This window comes from Pezoporus occidentalis, unplaced genomic scaffold (assembly GCF_034315485.1).
Source record: "Pezoporus occidentalis ecotype Australia unplaced genomic scaffold, CSIRO_AGI_Poc_V1 ctg37, whole genome shotgun sequence".
Classification (NCBI taxonomy): domain Eukaryota; kingdom Metazoa; phylum Chordata; class Aves; order Psittaciformes; family Psittacidae; genus Pezoporus; species Pezoporus occidentalis.
The window spans coordinates 6,192,679-6,214,550 of NW_026915691.1; the positions used below are offsets into that span (position 1 = coordinate 6,192,679).

Genomic DNA, 21,872 nt, shown 5'->3' on the forward strand with positions numbered 1-21,872 from the left:
TGCTGGGACACCTGACTGTCATCCAGACCCAAATCTAGCTCTCAAAGAGTCTTAAGATTTGTACTTTAGGAAGAATGGTTCTGAAAAATGTTAGGTGATACAAGCTTAAAACACATCAATTATGTACTTCCCCTAATCTTTCCTTTCTTGAAAAATAAACAGCATTAAGATCCCTTCTTTCCCCAGAAAGATCAAGTCCCTCTGAGAAGTTACCACAATTTCTGCTCTAAATACTCAAACATTTTATTAATTTCACTAGCTTTACAAACTGAGTGAAAAATACCTCTTTCAAGCTGTTTCCTAGTTGCTCTCCCTGGTAGTCTGCATTCACACGCTGCACTAATGCAACTACTGGCGTCTAAATTGATGATGTTAAATTGGCATAACCCCCACGCATGGACACTCTCAAATTAGGCAGTTCCAATACATTTGATCTCTATCAGCCACTGTTAAACCAATTTGAGTGCTCCTGCTAACGGAGCACACCAGTTTAAATATGTGTACTCAGAAAACGAGTGCTTAAATTGCTGTAATTTCTTTGGATTAAGGAGACCTGGGAGAGCCCCAGATTCCTCCCCACACCGCATGAGGAAGGAGCCATTCAAGCCACTGTAATCAACTTTGAAGACTTGGATTCTCACTCATTGGTGCATATCCAAAACCTTTCTGTATCATCCCCCTGTCTAGGCAACACCACACAATTCCAGGCGCCCATATCTCCACCCCTTCCTCCTCTCTGGTGCTGCCTTCTTGCCATTAGCACCCAAGAGCCTGGCTCGTGGAGCTGCTCCTCCTGAGGGCTCAGGGTGGCTGCCCACCACCAGGCACCATCTGCCACCTTTTCCTGTTGTCAGCTGCTTTTGTTTTGGGTTCTCCCTGTGATTGTTGTCCTTTGGAAGAAGGACCCACCTAGGCACAAGATGAGGTAGCACACAGACAGGAAGCACTGAGGGCAAATGACAAAGCTTTGCTCAAAGACCACGCTGCCTCCCTACTGCACCACGAGCCAGCTACCAATTTGCAAAACATCTGTTCAAATCATGAGCTTTTTCTTTTGTTCAGGGATAAAGAGGAAGAGGTGAAGTCATCCTGTTTGTATACAGAGACAGAAGTTAAAAACCATGCTACCACCACCCAACTGGCAGGATATCTTGGCAGCAGGATGGCATATAAAATTTTTACATGAAGCTCTTTCCGAATTAATTCCTTCCAGGCTTCTGTTTTCAGGGTAATAGTGGAAGTTTCATTCTTGAATTGCAAACCACTCAGCTTAGCTGTGAGATTACCAGGCCAGTAAGCATCTTATTAACACAGTCACACAGCAAAGTAATGCAAGAGTGGCTTTGTGTCTCAAGAACTGAGTGCATCTTGCACATACAGGGCTCAGGGGTGATGAAGAAAAACAACATCCCAGGCAGCAGGACACAGTGTGGCAAGGTGGAGTGCCTGGGCAAGCCCATCACTGCACGGAGAAAGAGCAGCACCTCTGTGGTGTGAGTGCAGCTTAACTGCAGACACTAATGCAGTTGTTGGAAAAAACACCAAATCTTATTATTGGAGTTGAAGTAACATGTTTTTAAAAGAAAATTTCTAAACCATGAGATGTATAACTTGACTCTGCAGTGATCACAGTGGGGAAAATAACTGGGAGCACTTGTTATATGCCTGAAGAATATGAATTCTGGAGAGTAGGAGGAATTAAGAGTAGCAGAAGAAGGCTAAACTATTATAATGGGAAAAGAATAGCTATATAGAAGAGAGGCCCTTTCTCAAACAATTTCTTTCTACAGTTAAAGGTAAGTACCAGGGAACATCACTGCAGGAGAGTGAAAGCCTGTATCGATTGAGATGAACTGCACCAACTTGGAGGCCTTTGCTATGACGAACATCAGCATGACCTCCATGCAGGGACTCTGGAAAATCGGCACACAGCTAATTGGGTTTCCTTTCCAGCCACTCAATTTACGGCTGCTTCCTGACCTCAACTTTCAGAGGCTTGTGGTTTAATGAGCTCAAATTCATGCTTCTTCAGAAACACAACCTGTCCAGGTACGTGCCTGGATCTCTTCTAGGTTCTGACCACTGCCATGCAGCAGCAGTTGCTTTTTGCTCCCCAGCCAACCCAGTTTTTGGAAGAACATGACAAGGACGCTGCCTCCAGCACTCCTTCACTGGAACACACCGTGCAAAAAGCACAACAGCAATGACACTGACAGAGAAGAAACAGACAGCACCATGGAACAGCAGTGGTCTGTGTGCTGCCATATGCGAAACAGCTTCACCACAGCTCCATGAGTTTCTCCTGTTCTCAGGAGACAGAGGTCAGAAACGGAGGATCTGAAATGTACCTGCTGTTTCAAAGGCATGATGTCAAATACACAGGTTTTTTGCTGTAATAAGTTCTTTGAATTCTGCTCTGCAAAACCAGAGCTATGACTATCCCAGGTCTTACTGCTCTGTGCGAGAGATTCCCGGGATGCATCTTCCTTCAATCATCTCCTGTATATTGCTGCAACCAACTTGGGCACCTACTTAATCTCTGACATTACAGCTCCTGTCAAGCAGACTGTGACCCCCTCTAGACTCCTATTATCCATTACCAAATCTTCATTTTTATTAAGCTCAGCAGAGACTCCTTTCCTTCTCCACTAGGAAGCATGAATTCTCTTGTGTCATTTATTCACAGATGATTTATACCAAGAGCCTGTCAACTACAGGAGGTACTTGCTTGGGCTTACTACACCTGCAAGTAGCTCTGTCCTTTCCGGGTCATTACTAATAAAGCACTTATCCCTCATACAAGCACAAATGCCTCCCTGTGCTCTCGCAAGTATTTATCTGAGCACTTCAGAGTCCTCAGTGGATTTATCCTCACAGTGCTCCAGCAAGCTGGGCACTGGCATGATTTCTGTTACACAGATAAAGAGCAAGGCTACAAGACTGAATTCAACTCTTTGTTGTTCTGAAGAGGCTTAATCTGAATCAGGACACTGCAACTACCAGCTATTCTTCCTCCTACTCCCCACACCTGTTTCCCCATGGGACAGCAGGAAACAACCCATGGATCATCCCAAATTCTCTGCTTTATCAGCCAGCCCCACACTAGCAGAGTACTGCTGACCCACTCTGCAGGAGAGAAGGCTTCATCCTGTGACCACTTCTTGTTGTTGAAGTGCTTATGAAAGAGAATATGGAAAACCCCATGGCCCAGCCTGCATGACCCAAATCATCACCCTCCCATCCTACTCTCGGTTCACAGATGACTCATGAGATGAAGCCTCCTTCTGCTTAGCACCACTCACTACGCAGCCAGATTGCACCAACAACACTAACACAAATATATTTGTCTTGCAACTAGAGCGCCAAGACAAGCAAGGAGCAAAGCTGGGGGCCAACTGTAACACCACCGAGTTTGGCAGCCAGCCCTCTTTCCAGCTCCTTATATATTTTTGTCCCAACTTTCCACCTCGTGCTCCCTCTTTGCAGTATTTCTGGGCAGATCATAACACCCACCGAGGAGTGACAAATGGCTGCGTGGCTAAGTGCTTGCCCTCGACAAATTAAGGCATCTCCACGCTCTCTCCTCTCCCACTCTTTCCAGCGTCACTTTATCACAGGCGAGGCTGAGAAACCTGTTGCTGCTGTTCCTCTTTCAAACCCCAAAGCCAACTGGCAAACCAGAATTTAACCTTGCAGCTGCTGAACGCAGTCAGATTAATACACACTGGCCAAATAAAATATTGCTTTTAAAATGCAATTTGCGCTTGGCACACCGGGAGAATTCAGAGCAATCTGCAACACAGACCAGCTTATAACCCGATGGAGAAAGTGCTTCAGTGCCTCCAATGTACATCTGACAGCCTTAACTCATTTTGGAAAGAGGCGGTAGAGTAGAAAGCCTTTGCACTAATCACAACTGATGTAAGAAAACTGGAAAACATTAATTGCTTCTAATCTGGTGTAAAATTCTATGCATGTGCACCCTTACTTCCCAAAAATCTGAAGTCACAGCAAGATGGTGGAAAAAGTGGGGCCGTTCCGGCAAGTTATGATGATTCTTTTAGCTTAAAAATGCTCCTTATTGATCCTAAATATACCTCCAGTTTATTTCTGGTGGGGTAGGGGAAAAGAAAGGCATAATGAAATGCTTTTACCCGCTATTATCTTGCCTGACTCTCACACAGCTTCACACTGCTGCACCACGTGGCAGATGTATTCATCTGCACAGGTATTTACAGTCAATCTCTTGCAGACAAAATGCATATTTCCCCACCACAGTAAAAGTCCATTCAAAGCAGGCTGCTCTCACTGAAGTCCATGGGAGATATTTTTCCCTCCATCAATTTTAACAGGGTTTTCCCTCCATCAATTTAACAGGTTGGGATGGGCCTGTTGAGACAGTTTGCTTCAGGAAAATCCTCTCTTGTTGATTAGGGCTCAGCAGGAAAAAAACCCACAATGAATGGTTTATTTTTATTGATTACGCCCATTCCCCAAATAATTTGAAATTAATCCCCCAATTTCATTTCAAGCTGCTTTGCTGCTGTGCTTGGCTGCTGAAGAAGAAAAGATTCCAGGGAAAGCAACACAGGTGAATTACATTTGCTCAATGTTTTCAGCATTAAATAATCTGCACATAACTCAGGCTCACTCAAAAGGGACGCTACAACGATCTGACATAAAATATGGCTCTGCAGAGCCAGAAAAGATAAAACAGGGGTACCTTCATATTTAAAGGAGAAACAGTGAAGGATTTCATATTTTAATGAGATACAGATGCTGACCACTGAATGAATCACTCTGACCATAATTAAAGAGTCTTCTGATGTCTGAAGACTCTTCCTGTCATGGAAACACTTGGATGCTATTTCCTCTCCATCCCGAGCCTGATTTCAGACTGAAAGAGGGGGATCCAAATGTTGATGTCACCCCAGACACCACTTACATTCTCCATTTCCCTTTTGAAGAACTTGGTATTAATTTCTGCCTATTCAGGTTTGCATGTTTTTATAGGTCTTTGGGCACCCTTAATGCTAGACAGGAGATATGAAAAATCAACAATGGACTCAGGAATTTCCAGCACCATACTTCAGCATTTCATGCACAACAGCAGGGTTTAAATTAGGGTCTCACTAACATTCAAACCACGATATAATAAACTTAGAAAATTTAACTTTCAAATACACAGAGAACACAAGAATATTTTACAGTTTTGCTGATGCTTTAACCGGAACAGTCTATGGATGCAAGTGACAAAGTTACAGGGAGGAGCTGGACCTTTATTGTTATTATCCATCTGGGGCCAAAGAAGAAAAGAAAATGAAAAGCCACTTCCAGGTACACAGCCTTTCCATGAGGTGCCCCAAAGCTCAAGTCTTCCCTGGTTATTTGCATGCTTAAAAAAAGCTCTTATTTTCCAACTATGTTGGAATTCTGTATTTTCATTTACTTCCCACTACAACTCCCTGGGCATGAATAAATCTCTCAGCTTTTCTGCTACAAGGTAAAAGGATGGTTTAAAATAAATAAATAAATCTCATCTTGGGTAGAAAAATCACCTGGTTCATTCCAGCTGCAGCCTCCTCAGGGAAGCTGGTGCCCATGCTTAACCAGCCTTCTGGTGGCAAGTTTCCCTAGTATCTCTCTTGACAGCCAGTATCCTCCTTGAATGGTGACGTTCCGAATGAAACATTGCACCCACCACCAGAACTGAATTCAATGAACAGAATGCCTTGCATATTTTATAGTAAACCATATTTCTATGTCCCGATGACTTACTTTTTTCCCTTATAACAAGATGGCATTGCAGATCCAGAGAGATCTAGTGATCTGCTGTAACCCCAAAACCCTCCATGCACACTGCCTGTTAGGATTTCTGGCGGAACAAGTACCTGACCAGTTCTGGTCTTTTATAGTCGTTCATTCCTTCTCTGCTGAGCATGGATAAGCTGTAAGTACTCTTTTCCAGACCATTTCTATCATTTCAGATCCCCCTGAATTCCTAGTCCTGTGCTTGTACCTGTCTCAGCTTAGCATGCTCTGCAAAGTGACTAAGCGTGCTCTGCAATGTCACCCAAGTATTAACGGAAGCAGTGACTACAGCGGAGCTGCAGGTCTCCCGCTCTTCCAGACACCGCTGCCTTCTATGTGCTTAGAAACAATTTGATCATCTTTATAGTACTTTTCTGAAAGAAATTCTCTCAGCTCCTTCCTTCCTCCCGTTTTGAAAGAGAGCCCCATTAAGTTTTCTTTCCTCCACTTTTCTCAAGCCTCATTTGTCCTCCACAGATTTTCAAAGATTATCACTAATGGCACTGAAATTGCTTCAGCCAGTCTTCTAACTACCCAAAGCTGAATTCCTCCAGGCTCTGCTAACTTAAGCATTCAAACCTATTCCTCCGCTATTCCCTGATAGCATGCTGGCTGCAGGGCTGCAGCTGACCCTCTCATGAAGAACAGACAGGATAAAAAAGTCAATTCAACACTTCTGCTTTCTCACTTGCAGCTTTTGAGAGCTTTTCTTTTACACTGAGCAGTGGACTAACTCATTCCCTGGGCAGGCTCTCGCTACAAATACATTTATAGAAACCCCTCTGGCTGCCCTTTATGTCTTTTGCCAACTGTAGCTCATTTGGACTTTGGCCCTCCCATTTTTCTTTGCATGTTCATGCTAAAATTGTTCTCAATAGGTCGACCTACTGTCCAATTTTTTTTATGTTGCTTTTGAGTTTCAGGTCATTAAAAAGCCCGTGATTTAGCTAAAGTAATCTCTTAACTACGTTTCCCATCTGTCCTCTCCATTAAGGGAGTTCATACTTGCGCCATTAAATTTGCTTCTCTAAGACACTTTCAACTCTCAAACTTCTTTTTCACTCCGAGCAGCTTGCCAAGCCCATAGCTCTGAGCTGACTGAAATCCACTTCCTTGAAACCCATCATCTTCCCCGTGCTGCTGCTCTTGCATTTTTCTTAATAATTAGCAGTCTGGCAATCCAGAAATGCTTTTATTTCAGAAAAGCTGTTCTGCCCAGGAAGAATTATTCCCTAAATTTCCCAACCAAGGACTGATTTTGACTTACAGATTAGCTTCCACATGTTCTGCTTCGGGTTCTGGACATGAATAACAGTGTACTTCAAGCACTTTGAATTAATTCCCCTGCCAAAGTCTCACAGCCAAACTTGTCCTGCTACAAAGCATCACCCCAAAACAGAGGAAAGTGCAAAGAATTAAGGGGGTGATAAATAAATCTCAGACTTTTCTGGAAGGACAGGCACATCATCCAAAGCATCTGAATCTCTAGGTGAGCGTCCTCAGAAAAGGCTGCAGAATCCGCCTTGCCGCTGGCACAAGATATAATGAAGGATTTAAGTACAGGTTGTAAAATTCTGTGTTGTCCTAGATAATTTATACCTTTCCAAATGATGCCTCTCCATTCCTTAAACATGGGACATCACCCTCGAGGAGGCAGCCCTGACCCCAGTCCTTTCAACATCCTCTCTCTGTACAAGGGATACTTATATCTTACTGTTGTGCTTAGCTGCACAGTAGCAGTCAATAGGAAAGAGTGACTTACACAGAGGAGCTAAGAAAGAACAAATATTTTTATAGCAGCCCCTAATACTTCAAGTAGGGAAGGAAGACGACAGCCTGTACAAGGGAGCCATTGAAAACAGCACTGCTCCTAACATGTGCTTAGAAAGATATCTGTTATCTGGGGTTTGCCAGCTGGCTCCTGTATGCACAAGATCACACTGCCTTTAACTCTGTTTGCTCCACCATTCCCAGAAAGGCAGTCTTTGGCCTCCAGGAAAATCCCCTCTGGCTGTGTGCTGTGATTAGCTGGTCCCAACCAGCCCCGTGGGTGCCCCGCTGCACCTCCCCACACTCAGGGAGCTGGGAGCTGTCCTGAGGAGGCCTGTTCAAGAAATGCATTTCAGGTCCTCTAAATCCCCATCACCACTATCACACATTATCTCTGCAACAGCAAAAAAAAAAAACACGTTTTAGGTAAAATCCCCAAACAATCCTAGGGAACAGACTGTACCCTGCACTCAGAAGGAAAGGAAGTCCTCTCCCCAGGGTCCCTGTTAATCCTACTTGCAGGAATCCACCTTGCTTCCCAGCATCAAAGCTGTCAATTTAGCTAAGACCTGTGATCTTAGCAACTAGGCACCAAGCAACATGGCTGGGAAGACCAGCACCCCATCTCTAGCTCCACCAGCAGTCCTTCAGCAAAGGCAATTCTCCTATCCCCACTCCTTAAGCCCAGTTATTACACAGTCCAGAAGAAATCTTGCTTTCCCCTTGCAGAGAAGCTGGAAATGTCAGCCACAGGATTAATATGGTATAAATCTGGTGCGAACAACGAGTTATCCACAGCCTGATCTGTATTAAGGATCCATATTACCAGCTGAATTTCTGGTAATATGGATCCTTAATACATACGTTCCCTATTGGGATGTACAGCTCCTTTTGCAAACGTTTCAAGCCCCATCTTAAAACAATTTAGGTCCTTGCTCCCATACTCTTTGGCCAAAACCCACTTCTAAGAACATCTGGACACAGTATTGCCCTCTCACAGAAATTAAGATTATAATGTTCCCTATAGAAGCAGTCTTCCTCCTTCTAATTTGCTTTTATCTAACTGCTTGTACCTCCATCAAACATTCTAAGCTGTCTGTATTAATATTTGGATTGTTGGTTTATTTTTTTCTTTCTAGTTTGTTTCCACTTATGGTGCTGCTTCTCCATTTAATACTAAATCTACAGTGACAGATCATCACCCTTCCTCCAAATTCACTAAATGGTTTAATAATATAATTTTTAGCAGAGATTTGTGGCTCACATGCACACACCCACACCCCCCACCAAGGCAAAATAAAGATGACGGCACATTTGAACAAGGCAGCAATAAAACAGTGATAGCAATAAAGAATAAAAATGCTATATCAGGTTGCCATGGGAACCAGCATTCAAGGACTCCAGGTAAGGCTGTAAAACATGCCACTGAGCATAAAGCAGCTAAGCAGGTTAAGAGGTTATTTATTAGGCTGCAACATGTTGTGCAGTGCCCTCTGGTGAGAGCGCAAGAGACACACAAAGGGGTTCGACACCCAGGTGGAAGATGTGAGGACTTGTGCCATCATCGCCCCAGAGCCCTCAGCTTGGCAGTGGCACGGACAGAAAGGAACCACGTGTGCCATGGGCGGTGCACAGAAGGTTTGGCTGCAGGCAGAGCCATGGAGAGGTGACACCAGGACACGTGTCTGTGCCAGCATTCATTGCCCTCCTGGACGAGCCAAGAGCACCAGAGAGCACAAAGGAGGCTACCAAGGGCTCCGGGAAACATTTCAGACCCAGGGACCTGCTGACCCCTGTGAAGTGCTGCTTTTCCTGCTGAGGGTAATGGGACTAGCTAAGATGAAAGCTGCAGTAGGGATGATTAGGGCCAATAAGTGATCCTTGGTCACGGTATGTTTTCTTTAGGACTGAAAAGCATAATTGTTCCACATCCAGAGATTTCACTAAAATTAGCAGCAGTTCACCATGTGGCTGTAAGACCAGGCTCAGATTCCCTGGAGCCCTGGGGCACTGCATGCTACAGACCTGGCAGATGAACACAGAGAAACCACTCAACAAAGTAGGGGCCCATGTGAAAAAACCCAGAAGAGCAATTCAGTAACTCAGCTCAACTCAAGGTAAACCCACTCTAAAGTGTCCTTTCCTATATGAGACAAAAATACATAGATATCAGTGGAATGCAAGATATTCTTAAGCATCTTGACAAGACAGAACCTTTCCCACAACCACACTGCCTCTGCCCTGTACAAACCAGAGGATGCTCAAAGCACTTTGAGTGCAACATGCTCCACTGCAACCTTGCAGTGACAGTCCAAGCTCTTGTGGACCTCTGCGGCTGATGGCCATTTCTTTAACTGCAACCAGCAGACATCCATGCCTCTTTTCAAGGTACCCTTAGCATTCATTTCTGGGGAGTAGAGTAGGTTTTATAGAAACATCACAGCACACGGTTTGCTTTTTTCCCACAGGCCCTTCTGTGGGGAAATCAATAGCAAATCTAGTTAAATGATTTTGAATAAACACTGCTAACATCTTGTATGGACTCACTCCTCCAAAAGTAGAATCTAAGCTAACACCATCCTATTCCGTCATCCTTCCTGTTATATCTAAAACTGTGGAAATCATAACACACAGAGAGAGTGACTTTTAAGCCTGCCAAAACCTTGTGTAACACAAGGCATTGCTGGATTAACTTTTTCTACCAGCAAAGCCAGACTATTTAACCTAATATTCAGCAGTGCTTGCAGTGCAGCTTTCCTGCTGGGACAAGGGTCACCACACATCCAGTCTGCCAGCACCACGACAGCCACTCCCAGTGCCCACAGCAGCTCTTGGGTGAGCGGAACATTTGAATTTGTCTTTCAACTGCAGAAATACTGCTGGTGGGGAGAGAGGGGGCTGCAACACGAACCCCGGCTCTCCTTGTTTTCCCCTGCACTGTTAAAGCTGTCAATTCAATTCTCCCCCCACTAAGTGGCACCAATGCACCGCAAACCACAACGAAAACATCTGTACAGACAGCTTATAAATAACTATTCCCTGGTCTCCTGCGCCTGGCCCGCAGCGGGGGGATCAACCCACGGGGCTGCCAGCCCAGCTCGCCCCGCAGGGCGGCCACAGGCGCAGTGCTTCGGGGTTGGCTCTACCCCATCAGTGTTTTCATTACATTAGCCTGAAGGAAATGCAGCTTACAGGGCCACAAGGAAGGAGGAAAAGGCAAACAGGCAATCTTGTGTTAACTGTACACCCCAAAACCTGCTCTCGCTCAGAAAGCATGCAGGGACACCACACACATCAAAACCCCAGCAGGGCTGAGCCAAGCCCAACCCAGACTCCCTGCAGTTGAACTGCATGTAACCTGCACCACAAACCAAACCCTGAATGACAAAGCAAGCACTGCCGTTGTTCTTTCAGACAGCCCTTGCGAGGCCCTTTGGCTGAGCAGAGCTGTAAGGACAGCCCCTCAGCTCCTGGCTGAAGCACCCATGGCTTCACCAGCTTTACTGGCAACACACTTGTGACAGCACAGAGCAGATACATGAGGCAGGGACAATTCCACTGTAAATCAAACCTACTGTAAGAAACCAAGTCTGGGAAAAGGTTATAAAGGCTATGCAAATCACAAACCCCATTTACGTTAACCATCATGCAAGATTAGAAAGCCAACACAGAAAAATGTCTATGAAATACCTTCTCGGCAGTGCTCTGAGAGAAGTGATAATTGACCAAAAGCATATCAAAGAACAAATTACTAAGCAAAAATGTACTTCACTCATATCAATACAAATGGGAACAACTGAGCAGTTTGGGACATCAGTTTCCCATGTCATCGCCTGCTATTAGGATGGGTGATGTCAATGGGCCCTTCTAACTGGGAAAGCCAGGCTGTACTGAGCAAAGGTCAAAGGACATCTTGTCCAAACTGGCACCTCTGGATTAACACACAAAATACCTTTAAGACAACTTATTCATGATTGCATATTATAGATATTGCAGCTCAAGTGCAACATCAAGAGGTGTGACAATCACAGAGGCAGACAAGACACTGCAAGCCTACATCTCAGAAAGGATCAAAAGATGAGCACTGAGTTCTAGAGGAGAAATACCAACTCCACGCATGAACATGGCATTGCCCTTGCGGCAGCTCTTTTCATTATTGATCTGTGGTAACCTCTGGTATTTCTACAACCATGGTTTGCCCAGCAGGTAGTGAAGGCACGGGTGACACCAGAGTGCTGTGTTGAAGAGCAGAACCTGGCAGCGAAGGAAGATGTGTCTCAGTGGCTTCACTAGCATGTGGCTCACATTTGCTTCAGCAGAATGCTGCTAGAGGAGAGCAGCCCAGCAGCACATTCCCATGCAGACCAGCCTGGCCAGACACCCAGATCCCAGTGCTGCAGGCTGACAGACACTGCGTGCCACAGGCTACACAAACTGCCTGTGGCTGATGGTCACCATACTCCAGCCCAGACATACCAATCTGCCCTCCTAAATTAGCAACATGCAATGGTCGCAGAGGAATAACTTCCCCTCATCTACAACAGAGCTAAAGAGCCACAACCACCAGCTTCTGATTCCAGCAGATCTGAGCAGTTATCCCCAAGGAGACAAAAAAAGAGTCCATAGGTGCCTCCTTAATATGTTTTTAGAACTAGTAGTACTGCCATTAAACCTCCAGCGCACTGAATCCAAAACAGGGAATAGAAGAATCCCATCCTATGCTGAGCACTGGGCATCGCATCACTGGCTATAGATGTTGACTTGCTGCTTTATGCTCCCTGCACCTTCCCCCATGCAATATCCAACAGCTGATGATGCTGTTGTTTGTAGTAGACTGAAGTAATTAAGCTTAACCTTAGTCCTGTGGGAGCCCCAGAGAAGGTTAGTGATCCACAGGCATGACATGCTGTTATTTATAGCTGATTAAGTTCTATTTATCTACATTTAAATGTTGCAGGAGATGGGAGAGATCCCAAAACACATCTGTGTCTTATTAGAAACACCAGCTGTGTGTGGTAGCTTAAAGTTTGCCTTTCTTGAGAAGTTATAAGGGAAAAAGGCAAGAAACAACCAAACCAGAATAATTCAAATTCTTCACTGTAGGAAATAAACTGGTGTGGTTTAGTCGTGAAGTTCAAATGCAAGCCTGACATCCCATGCAACTGAACTGGTTCTGGCATCAAGCTCAACCCCAAAATTAGCTCGGCCACTTTGAAACTGTTCTGAGCACTGTAATTGCATTTAAATTTTAACTTTAAGATCATTCATGTCTTAAGAGACACGAGAAAGGTGCCCAGCACGTCTTTGTACAGAGTCATAACTTCTGAGCCTCTGTGCATTTAGGAACAGCGCTGTGGTTTCACTACTAGGACCATCTTTGTATATATGCTCTATTTTCACACACATACACAAAGGAAGATGAGCAAACTGAGGGCTGCAGTTCTGTCACCACCCTTTCCTTCAGAGAGATGTGGTGTAAAGGTCCACAGCCACAACAGTGACAGGCACTGTAATTTAAGTTCCTGCTTTTCTGGTGGTAGAGAACAGTAACTGAATTACTGGTATGTAGGAGACACAAGTATTTTCAAGAATAGTGTAACAGTAACTCAAAGTCAGGCTCTAGAGGAAGGGACACCACTGTCCTGTCACTATTAGCACGCATCAGACAAGAAGTAATGCAGAGTTTACCTCCTAATTGCCAAAGCAGCATGTTATGAAAGGAACAGCAAGGTGATGTCTCCTTCTGCATGTCCTGAGTCAAACCATCCAAAAAGCAGCAAGTGGATACAGCAGGTACATCTAGGTCTTTGTAACTCTCCAAAAGGTGCTTCTCAAGAGCCAGAAGAACGATCTACCATGTCTTTCCTATCCTGCTGCTTTGCATGCACACAAGCTGCACACGATTTGTGAGAGTCTTCGGTAACTGTTCCAGCCAAGAACATCTAGCCGAGTTTCGCATTCAGCATCCCTTGAAATGGAGCTGAGACTCAAAATGAAACTTTAGGGTAAAAAGTGAAACCTCGGAGTTTTACAAAGAAATCTTTCAAATGCCCCTCCAAAGCTCTGATCATATCTTGCACAGGAATCAGCGAGACTGTACCCTCAGGAGCTCTATGAAACTATGCATCTTGAAGGGAGGACACCCACAAGGACTACTTTGACCCAAGCCATTGACTGCAAATTTCTAATGGAAGATTAACCAGCTGCCAGTCACCCCACAAGAAACTAAAACTGTCATGGCAGCTCACACAGGGCTTCATTTGCAATCCTTGTGCACAGTCTGACCTGGGTGGTAAAAGCCACCCAACTCTCTCTTTGCAAGCTCCAGGCTCTGACCATCCCCGCATAGCTCAGTGGCCAGCAACTCCTCTTTCTTAACCAGTCCCAGCCCACATGCACTCAAGCGATGGACTGGTATTAACAGAGCGTTAAACCTCAAATTACAGTATGGCTGGATGGAGCCTGGGATATTTCCAGTTTCCCCAAGAAAGGCAGTGCTGCCAGCTCTTTGTTTTGTTGTGAGGCATGTGATAATTCAGCATCATCCTTTAAGTTCTGAAATTTGCTGGAACAAAAGAAATGTCGAGCTTTCATTAAGAGGAAAAAACAAAGTGTACAGTCTCAAGTCATAAACACAGACTTGAAAATACAGCCCATGAGTGCCTGAATGCAATTAAGCAGCATCTAACCCAGTACTCATTAAGTATCTGGGTTGCTGAGTAGCTTATTTGCTCATTCTTACTATTTGATTAGATAACTCAAATACTTTGGAGTTGTATTTCTGCTGTGGTTCATCTTCTGCTTAATTGCTCTTTCACAGGCCTCCTGTATGACCCTGAGGAAATCATGCAGTCACCCTACACCTCAGTCCAGCTTTTCTAACAATAAAAGATGATCATTTTTATTCTTCCAACTTTGACAGCCCTATTTACCCACTGTCATCTCTTCTAGGGCTAGAGATAGCTTACACTGTGCTTCTCAAAGTCTCCAATATGAGTACCTAACTAATACAAAAATCAGCAGATCACATTGGAAACCTAATCCTTACAATCTCAACCTGCTCCTGAACAGGAATCAGAGCCCCAACACATGTGCTGTCCCATTAAAAACTTGCCAGGTATATGCTCTCCCCCACATATGAGCAGCCTCTTAAATCTGGATTTCTCTTACCGGTGATTTAGACAATGTGTTCCAGCAGTTGCAAGCACACATGGGCGTACATTCAGTAAATCAACTGCCAAAAGGGTTCCTCCCATATTACAGGAAAAAATGAAGCCTTTTGGGTTAAAAACTAGGAAAATAAAACAAAACAAAACCAACAACCAAGCAAGGTCTGGTTATTCCAGAGTACCTTTTCCCCTGATACTTTGTGTTGCAATTATTTACACATCCCCAGATAGTCAAACTGATGTGGTCCAAAGTTTTGTTGTGGACTTTGTAGAACACGTTGTGCCTGTGCCAACTAGAGTGTGTTATCAGTCTGAATGGTGGAACAGAGGATACTCTAGATTTACTACTAAATAAAAAAACAAAGAAATCAGTAAGTGACATGAAATCAGCTCATCACAAACACCAAGTCAAAAACCCACAACAAAATATGAAAATTCAAGCACATTACACAAAGTAGGATGTAGTAACCCTCTTGACATCTCAAAACCAGGTAGTCATCTGTAGTATGCTGTTGAAGGAGGTAATGCTTCTAGGTGAGAGAACAAGCGGTGTAACGCAGCAGCTCCACTGCCAGCCAAATCAAGGAAGGTTTAACTGTGACCAGTCACAGATTATTTCAGGATTTTCTAAATACAATACACAAGATGTATCATTATCTCAGCAGATATTTCTTCCCCAGGGTTATTTCATAACATTTTAAGTTTAGCCTTTTGCTGGACAGACTGAAAACCACATCTGTAGACAAGGAATGCCTGAACACACTGCTTTACTATTAAGCCTAAAGAGCATGAGCAAAATCTAAAAGCAAACAACACTAAAAAAGGTTGTCACCATGAAAATTCATCCTGAATTTCTATTTTCTAGCCATAATCCTACAATTTCAGTATTTTCCTACTGTTCATCTGAGCACCGTTGTTCTCAGCTTCCTCATTTCAAATTCTACTTACATGAAAAACAAATCAATTTAGATTATTTTGAAAAACTAAGCAGCAGCAGTAGCACACTGTCAGATGTGCAAGAGCTGCGGAGGGCATCATCTATTACAAGATAGGCAGAACCAAAATAAGGCCATACTGACATACCATATAAACCGCCTTCAACAAAAACACCAAACTGGTTTCTGCAACCCTGCTTCTGTCCCATACAGCACATACATATGGGATGAGGTTTGTTATTAGCCTCTATCTAAAAAACCCCACAAAATCACAATCCCCAAAACATAACAGTCAAAACTAGGATAAGCAACAAAAAGGTACTGCCAAAAACATGGTATAGATTTTTAAAGACTGGTATTTTACACCCCATTAAATGAATTGTCATAAAGTAATAGAAGTAAAGACAGGAACCTTGTATTTTGGGAAGTACCAGGAGAATGCTACCAAGCACACTGAGCCTTGTGTGTCTTCGTAGCCTCGTAGCTTCTGAAAGCCTGCATGCAGCTCAGCATCTGATTAGATCAGATGGCAAGAGGTGCAGGAGTACCTTGTTTTTCTTCTTCCTTTCAGCATTCACTTCCACTCCTCTGCACAGGTCCCTCCTCTGCATACACGCACCGTTCCCAGAAAGTGCCTCAGAAGAGGCTGCGTGTCTCAAAATAACAATGATCCAAACCAAGAGCTTAAGCACTTAACCAAAACCATGAAACACAAGAAGAAAAGGGGAGCAGAGTTAAAAAAGGTATGCAGTGGAATAAATCCAACTGTAGCTTCTGGGCAGCTCAGTGAGCCCCGAGCAAGTGCCAGCAGTTTCAAAAGAGCTGTAATCTCTAAACTGTTATCAAGGTTTTATCACACTCCAGTTCTTATCTAAAACAAACAATCACTAGAACAGCAGCTGATAAGGCATCCTGACAAGGTAATTTCAGCAATTTAAATCCACAGCTACAGCCATCATACACGGAGAATATTTTAACACTCTTTCCAGTTTAACCTCTAATCTCTTTTCCTCTGCTCTTTCCAAACACGGGGCCAATTTTTCTCTCTTACAGCCGGGTGTACTTCCTGCCATCGCCTGTGTTATGGGCAGGTGCCCTTTGAGCTCTCCCCTTTGGTGTGTGCGTCCCATCCACCAACACTGGCTTAATCAAAAGGATCATTATTTTCTCTCTGAATTCAAGTGGCCTTTTTCCCTGGCTTGACAAAAGTCCATCATTAAAAGCGGTGGCTACATCTGTCACAAGCTGCTGTGTAGGAATGGAGAGGGAAATCAAAGGCAGCAAACACGAGGCAGAATCAGCCTTGGCCCTGGTGTGACTGGGTGTAACACAATACAAATGTTATTTGTAGCCCTGTGGGATTTTCACCTAGAACATCTCACCCACAAGTCACAAAGCAGGATTGGCTCAGGAGCCTTTTAGTTCAATGTCTCCTGTTCCAAAATCATTAACTCACCAGAAAATCCAGTACTTTTTTCTCCATTTTTGCTTATAACAGACTTTTTTAATCAGGCCAGACTTTGATTTATGGGACATCTGAAAAGGCTTATTCATGCTGAATGCAGCTGGCAAGTGACATCCAAAACCAAAACAAAACCAGCTACCACAACTGGACAGAAGATTCAGTCCATCTGATGCAATTTCTTCTGGAGGCAAGACTCTGCCTTGACACAATTCCTCATCATTTCTCTCCTTATGCTGGAGCAGAAAAGTGATCTTAAGCTACTAACACATTTCCTGCTCTCCAAAGCTAAGCAGCAACTTGCCTATATCGCATAACGTTTATGTACATAAGTCAAGGCAGAACAGCTTTAGAATCAAAGGAGTTTACCACTGGCTTTTCACTGCTCCCACGAGGCTCTTGTGCAATCACCCTGGGCACACCCAGCATCTGCAAGTGCATCAGCAACAGCAGCCAGAGCTACTAAAGCTACTCAAGAAACTAGAGGAAAGTTCCTGGAGCAAACTGCAACCGGGTCCCTTCTGCGGTGCCATAACTGTGTCAGAGCTGTTGTCTTCGTCTGGACAGAAAGTGAACGGTGCAAGCAAGAGAAACTGCTCAATTCCCCCAGGTTGAACTTACAAAATCAGGAAAGACAATTCAAGATTCCTTGGCATATGCACAGAGGGAAAAAATATCCTAACCAGATGCTGCAGAAACCAAGAAATGCCTTCACTGAGGATGGAAAATTCCTTTACACCCTAGTTCAAAAACTTTCTTCAATCAAAACTTAATGAATCAAGAGACAAAACAGATGCAAAATCCCATTTTCTTCTATAAATGATTGTGTGTGACATGTGAAATACAAACTAATTTATTTAAATTACAAGACTTAAATGTGGTTATAGAAATAATAGAGTGTCTTCAGATTTTAATCAGAAAAAAACATCTTGAGTTTCAGAAAAATCACCCAGCTCAAGTAGGAACAGAACATATAAATACAACATGGAACCTTCACTAACCCAAGAGCCATGAGTTATTACCTTTCTCTTATAGTATGAAGACTAATAGTTTCTTCATAGATTCAATGATTTGGGTTGGAAGAGACCTTCAGGCTCATCCAGTTCCAACCCCCTGCCACAGGCATGGACACGTTCCACTAGAGCAGGTTGCTCCAAGCCCCAACCAACCTGGCCTTGAACACTACCAGGGACGGGACATTTTCATTCCTGAATACCTCTGATTGGGATGGTACTTGGTCTCTGGCACCAGGGAAACCCACCAGATATTAACTGATTTACTAGGTTTGAGTCTTGATGTGTTTGAACATTGCTCTGAAGGAGGCTAGGTCATGATCCAGATTGCATCTTCAACATAAAGGAAGAAAACAATCATCTAGTTCTAAACGGACGTGCAGTTTGTACCAAAATACATATCATCGTGTTCTTCCTCTGTGACTTTTGGGGGGTTTATTTGAGTTTGTATTCAAATAGACTCTGTTGCATACTTTTTGCAAGGACTGTGCTTTTCTCCTGGGTCCAACTGCTCTGCTTCAAAAACAAATGAACATCAGAGTTCAACCCATTTTGTCAACCAACCCAAGTACCCAGCAAACTGGCCTGTGAAAGCACAGTTATGATACATCCACTCAGCATTTAAAACATCCAATCCAACCTGTCATAAACTGTCACTTCAGGCATTTATGGCAGACAGTAAACACATGCTTATCAGGGAACAACTACACCCTGTGAGCTCAGCCAATGGAGCAGCATTTCTTATCAAATCAAGGGCTTATCAGGGAACCTAACAAAAATAAAGGTTACACCACATGGCCTCCTCCTCTTTACCTCTGCTCCATCGAGACCCATGACTTCAATTAAAGCTACATAGCCCAGACTTCATAGACTTGCTTCCTCCTTGTCTGCCCTTGAAAGCAAAGTCCTATCTTTAGAGCTAGGCACATGGGAACAATCCCCTACAGAACCTTGCTGAACTGGACAAAAATCCATAGACCCAGTTTGTGCCACCAGAGGCCCTCGCCTGTGCCCACCTGCAGGGATCGATGGCCACCAGGGCAGTGTTTGCTTGCGCCAGCCCTCCCCGTGCATCTGCCTGCACCTCAGCAGCACAATGAAGGTTGCTTGCACAAAGGGCATGAACAAGTTGCGTGAACAAGGACATTTCTGAAGCACACAGAAGCAAGTATTTTTGTTTGACCCATGCAACTATTAAAGCTCCCTTCAAAAGGCACATTTCTCCATGCAGAATGAGTTACTCCTTCTGTGGTGGTGGTTAGACTCCTGCTCTCTTACTGGCAAAGTAACAAAAGCCCCTTCAAACAGAACAGGTTGGATCCAACTTACTGCCTGTAACTTAACTTAATTAACAATTGTCTGATTAACTATAGCTTAACAGTTGATAGCATTATTAGATCACCTTTAATGCACAAGTTTACAGCAGTGGCACTGGAAAGTAACCCTGTAAACAGCAGCCAGACTGATACCGAGAAGCAGGTTTGTTGTATGATTATTCACGCTTTCTGAAACAACTGTTATTAAATGCAGCTGTTTGTATTTGCATGCATACCATTAGGTTCCTAAATTAAAAAGGATCAGAAGAATTTCAGGTGCTGAGCTGCTGACAGCTGACTTTACACTACCCCCACACAAAACTGCACAGTCCTGATGAATCCATGCTCCTGAGACATGCAGAAGTTCCTTCGAACACATCTACCTCATCAGAAATGATAAATTAACCTGAAAAATGGAATTACCCTATGAAGTGTCTGTTCTCTCTGCTTTTGATAGGATCTAAGAATAAGACATTTGGCATCTATAACCTGTTGTTGACAACAATTTTATTTTGCTGAGCTGTATGATCTGGAAGAAGGAACATTCAGTTGCACTTCAGAGATTGATTTTAATCAGTATTATCCAAATTGCTGCAGTGATATTTGCCAGGTTTTGTGGTGTACAACTCAGTTCTCTCTGTGCCATCACCAAAGGTAATCAATGTTAATATTTTTCTGACTAGCTGTAAAGACATCTTCCTATTATTCTGCTGCCACACAGCCAAGCACACACTCTTCTACAGAGCTCTTGCTAAGCCCAACTTGGCCATTGCCGCTTACAACTCTTACAGCCTCACTACAGACAGAAATTACTCCAAATTGAGGCAGGATATGAATTTCTATGCACAATATTCCTTCCAGAAAAAGAGCCTTTTCCAGTTCACTTTACTGAATTAAGGTAAACTGCTGAGAGAGCCACATGGTGAGCTCTTTAGGTCCTTTCTCCTTGTAAACAAGCCCTAAAAATCGGGGGCTGCTGAAAATGCTGCATGGGAGAGATATCAGTTCTGCCCTGAGGAGCATCCTTCCACTGCAGCTCCTGGTACCTCACCTCCTACCTGAGGTGCAGCCTGAGCTCCTCCGTGGATGACTCCGAGTGGTCTTGATCTAGAAGTTGATTAGCTAATTTTTTTTTTTTTTTAATTAAAACCTTTTTAAATAGCAACCTCTCTGGGGAAAAAAACATGAAAGCACTTCCAATTTTTTATTGCTTCTTCAAAAATCATTGTCATATAAATCTGTTCTATCTTCATGGATTACCTGTGTATGCTGTTGTTACCAAGCCAGGTTAAATTTAGTTCTAACGTAATGCACTTACAACTCGGTGAACTCATAAACACAAGCCCTCCTTGATAAGCAAGCTATAAAAACCTGTCCTTTATTGCCACCAAGGCAATTCATACTTTAATATATCTATTATTTCAGTACTAAGATTATTTTACTGCAGCAAATTGAATTCCTCATGGAGGAAATAAAAGAAAAATGCATGAAAGACACTGAAGCAAAACTCAAGATTCTGTGAGAGACCAGAAGAGAGAAAATATCAGAGAAACAGGAATTAATGCTGATATTACAGGAAAAGATAACTTAGAATAACATTATTTCTCATAGCGTTGCTGGGATAATTTCAAGAATGTCAAGAGAAAGCATTTCTGTATTGCAGTTCCCCCAAGACTATCAGAGAATTAAACAGCTCATTTCACAGCCACCTCAAGGGCAGGATTCCCAGCTTCCAGAAAAGCAACCTGCAGTAGGCAACATGCTATCAGAATCTGAGGTCTTCTGACTCATGCTTTGTCACTATGGCAAAATGCTGCCCTTTCCACAGCCTGAACTGATTTGCAAATTATTCTTTTACTAGTGCTCAAAAAACTGGGAACGGGTTGAAAGATCACGGGTAGTCCTGAGAATTTACTCAATTTGTCAAAGACTTAGAAGGCAAGTTAACCATCTGCTGTATGTTGGAACAGCTGAGCATCAGAACTCTCATTCCCGTTCGTGATCTTAACTCCGCAGGCTCCAGAAATGTTTTCATTAACACAGATTTGGTATTCAGAGAATCACAAGCTGCAGCCATCATTCAAAACCCCTACTCAATGCTTTGTACCACACGCCATTGCTTGATCAATACTAATATGATTCACAAATTGGTAGAGGATTTGGAAATATGGTTTGTATTTTATTCCTTTGGAGTTCTCTAAGACCTTAATTACAGGGAGGCTAATCTTTTTTTCAAAGAGGAGCATGTTAACTAGTTCATTCCTATTCACCAGTCAGTGCAATATAACTGGTATTTCAGTAACGCCGCTTTACTATGCCTTAATAGGAGACTTGGAATACAGATGAAGCAGCTCAACATGAGCCACAGCCAACTCAGCCTAAAACCTTTCCACTCC

The 21,872-nt window shown here is 43.5% G+C and overlaps 1 protein-coding gene across 26 annotated transcripts in view; it reads right to left on the reverse strand.

Moving 5' to 3' along the window:
* FBRSL1 (fibrosin like 1) overlaps window positions 1-21,872 on the reverse strand; it is a 533,983-nt gene that overhangs the window by 321,804 nt on the left and 190,307 nt on the right. The window contains exon 1 of one of the 26 annotated variants that reach the window (XM_062631537.1): window positions 16,234-16,466. The exons of 24 other annotated variants lie outside the window; for them this stretch is intronic. In XM_062631537.1, coding sequence (XP_062487521.1) covers window positions 16,234-16,296 — 63 coding nt within the window. In that variant the 5' untranslated portion in view covers window positions 16,297-16,466. Of the gene's footprint in view, window positions 1-16,233; window positions 16,467-21,872 lie in introns of those variants that run through there. One more of the 26 variants, XM_062631538.1, reaches the window with a different exon arrangement.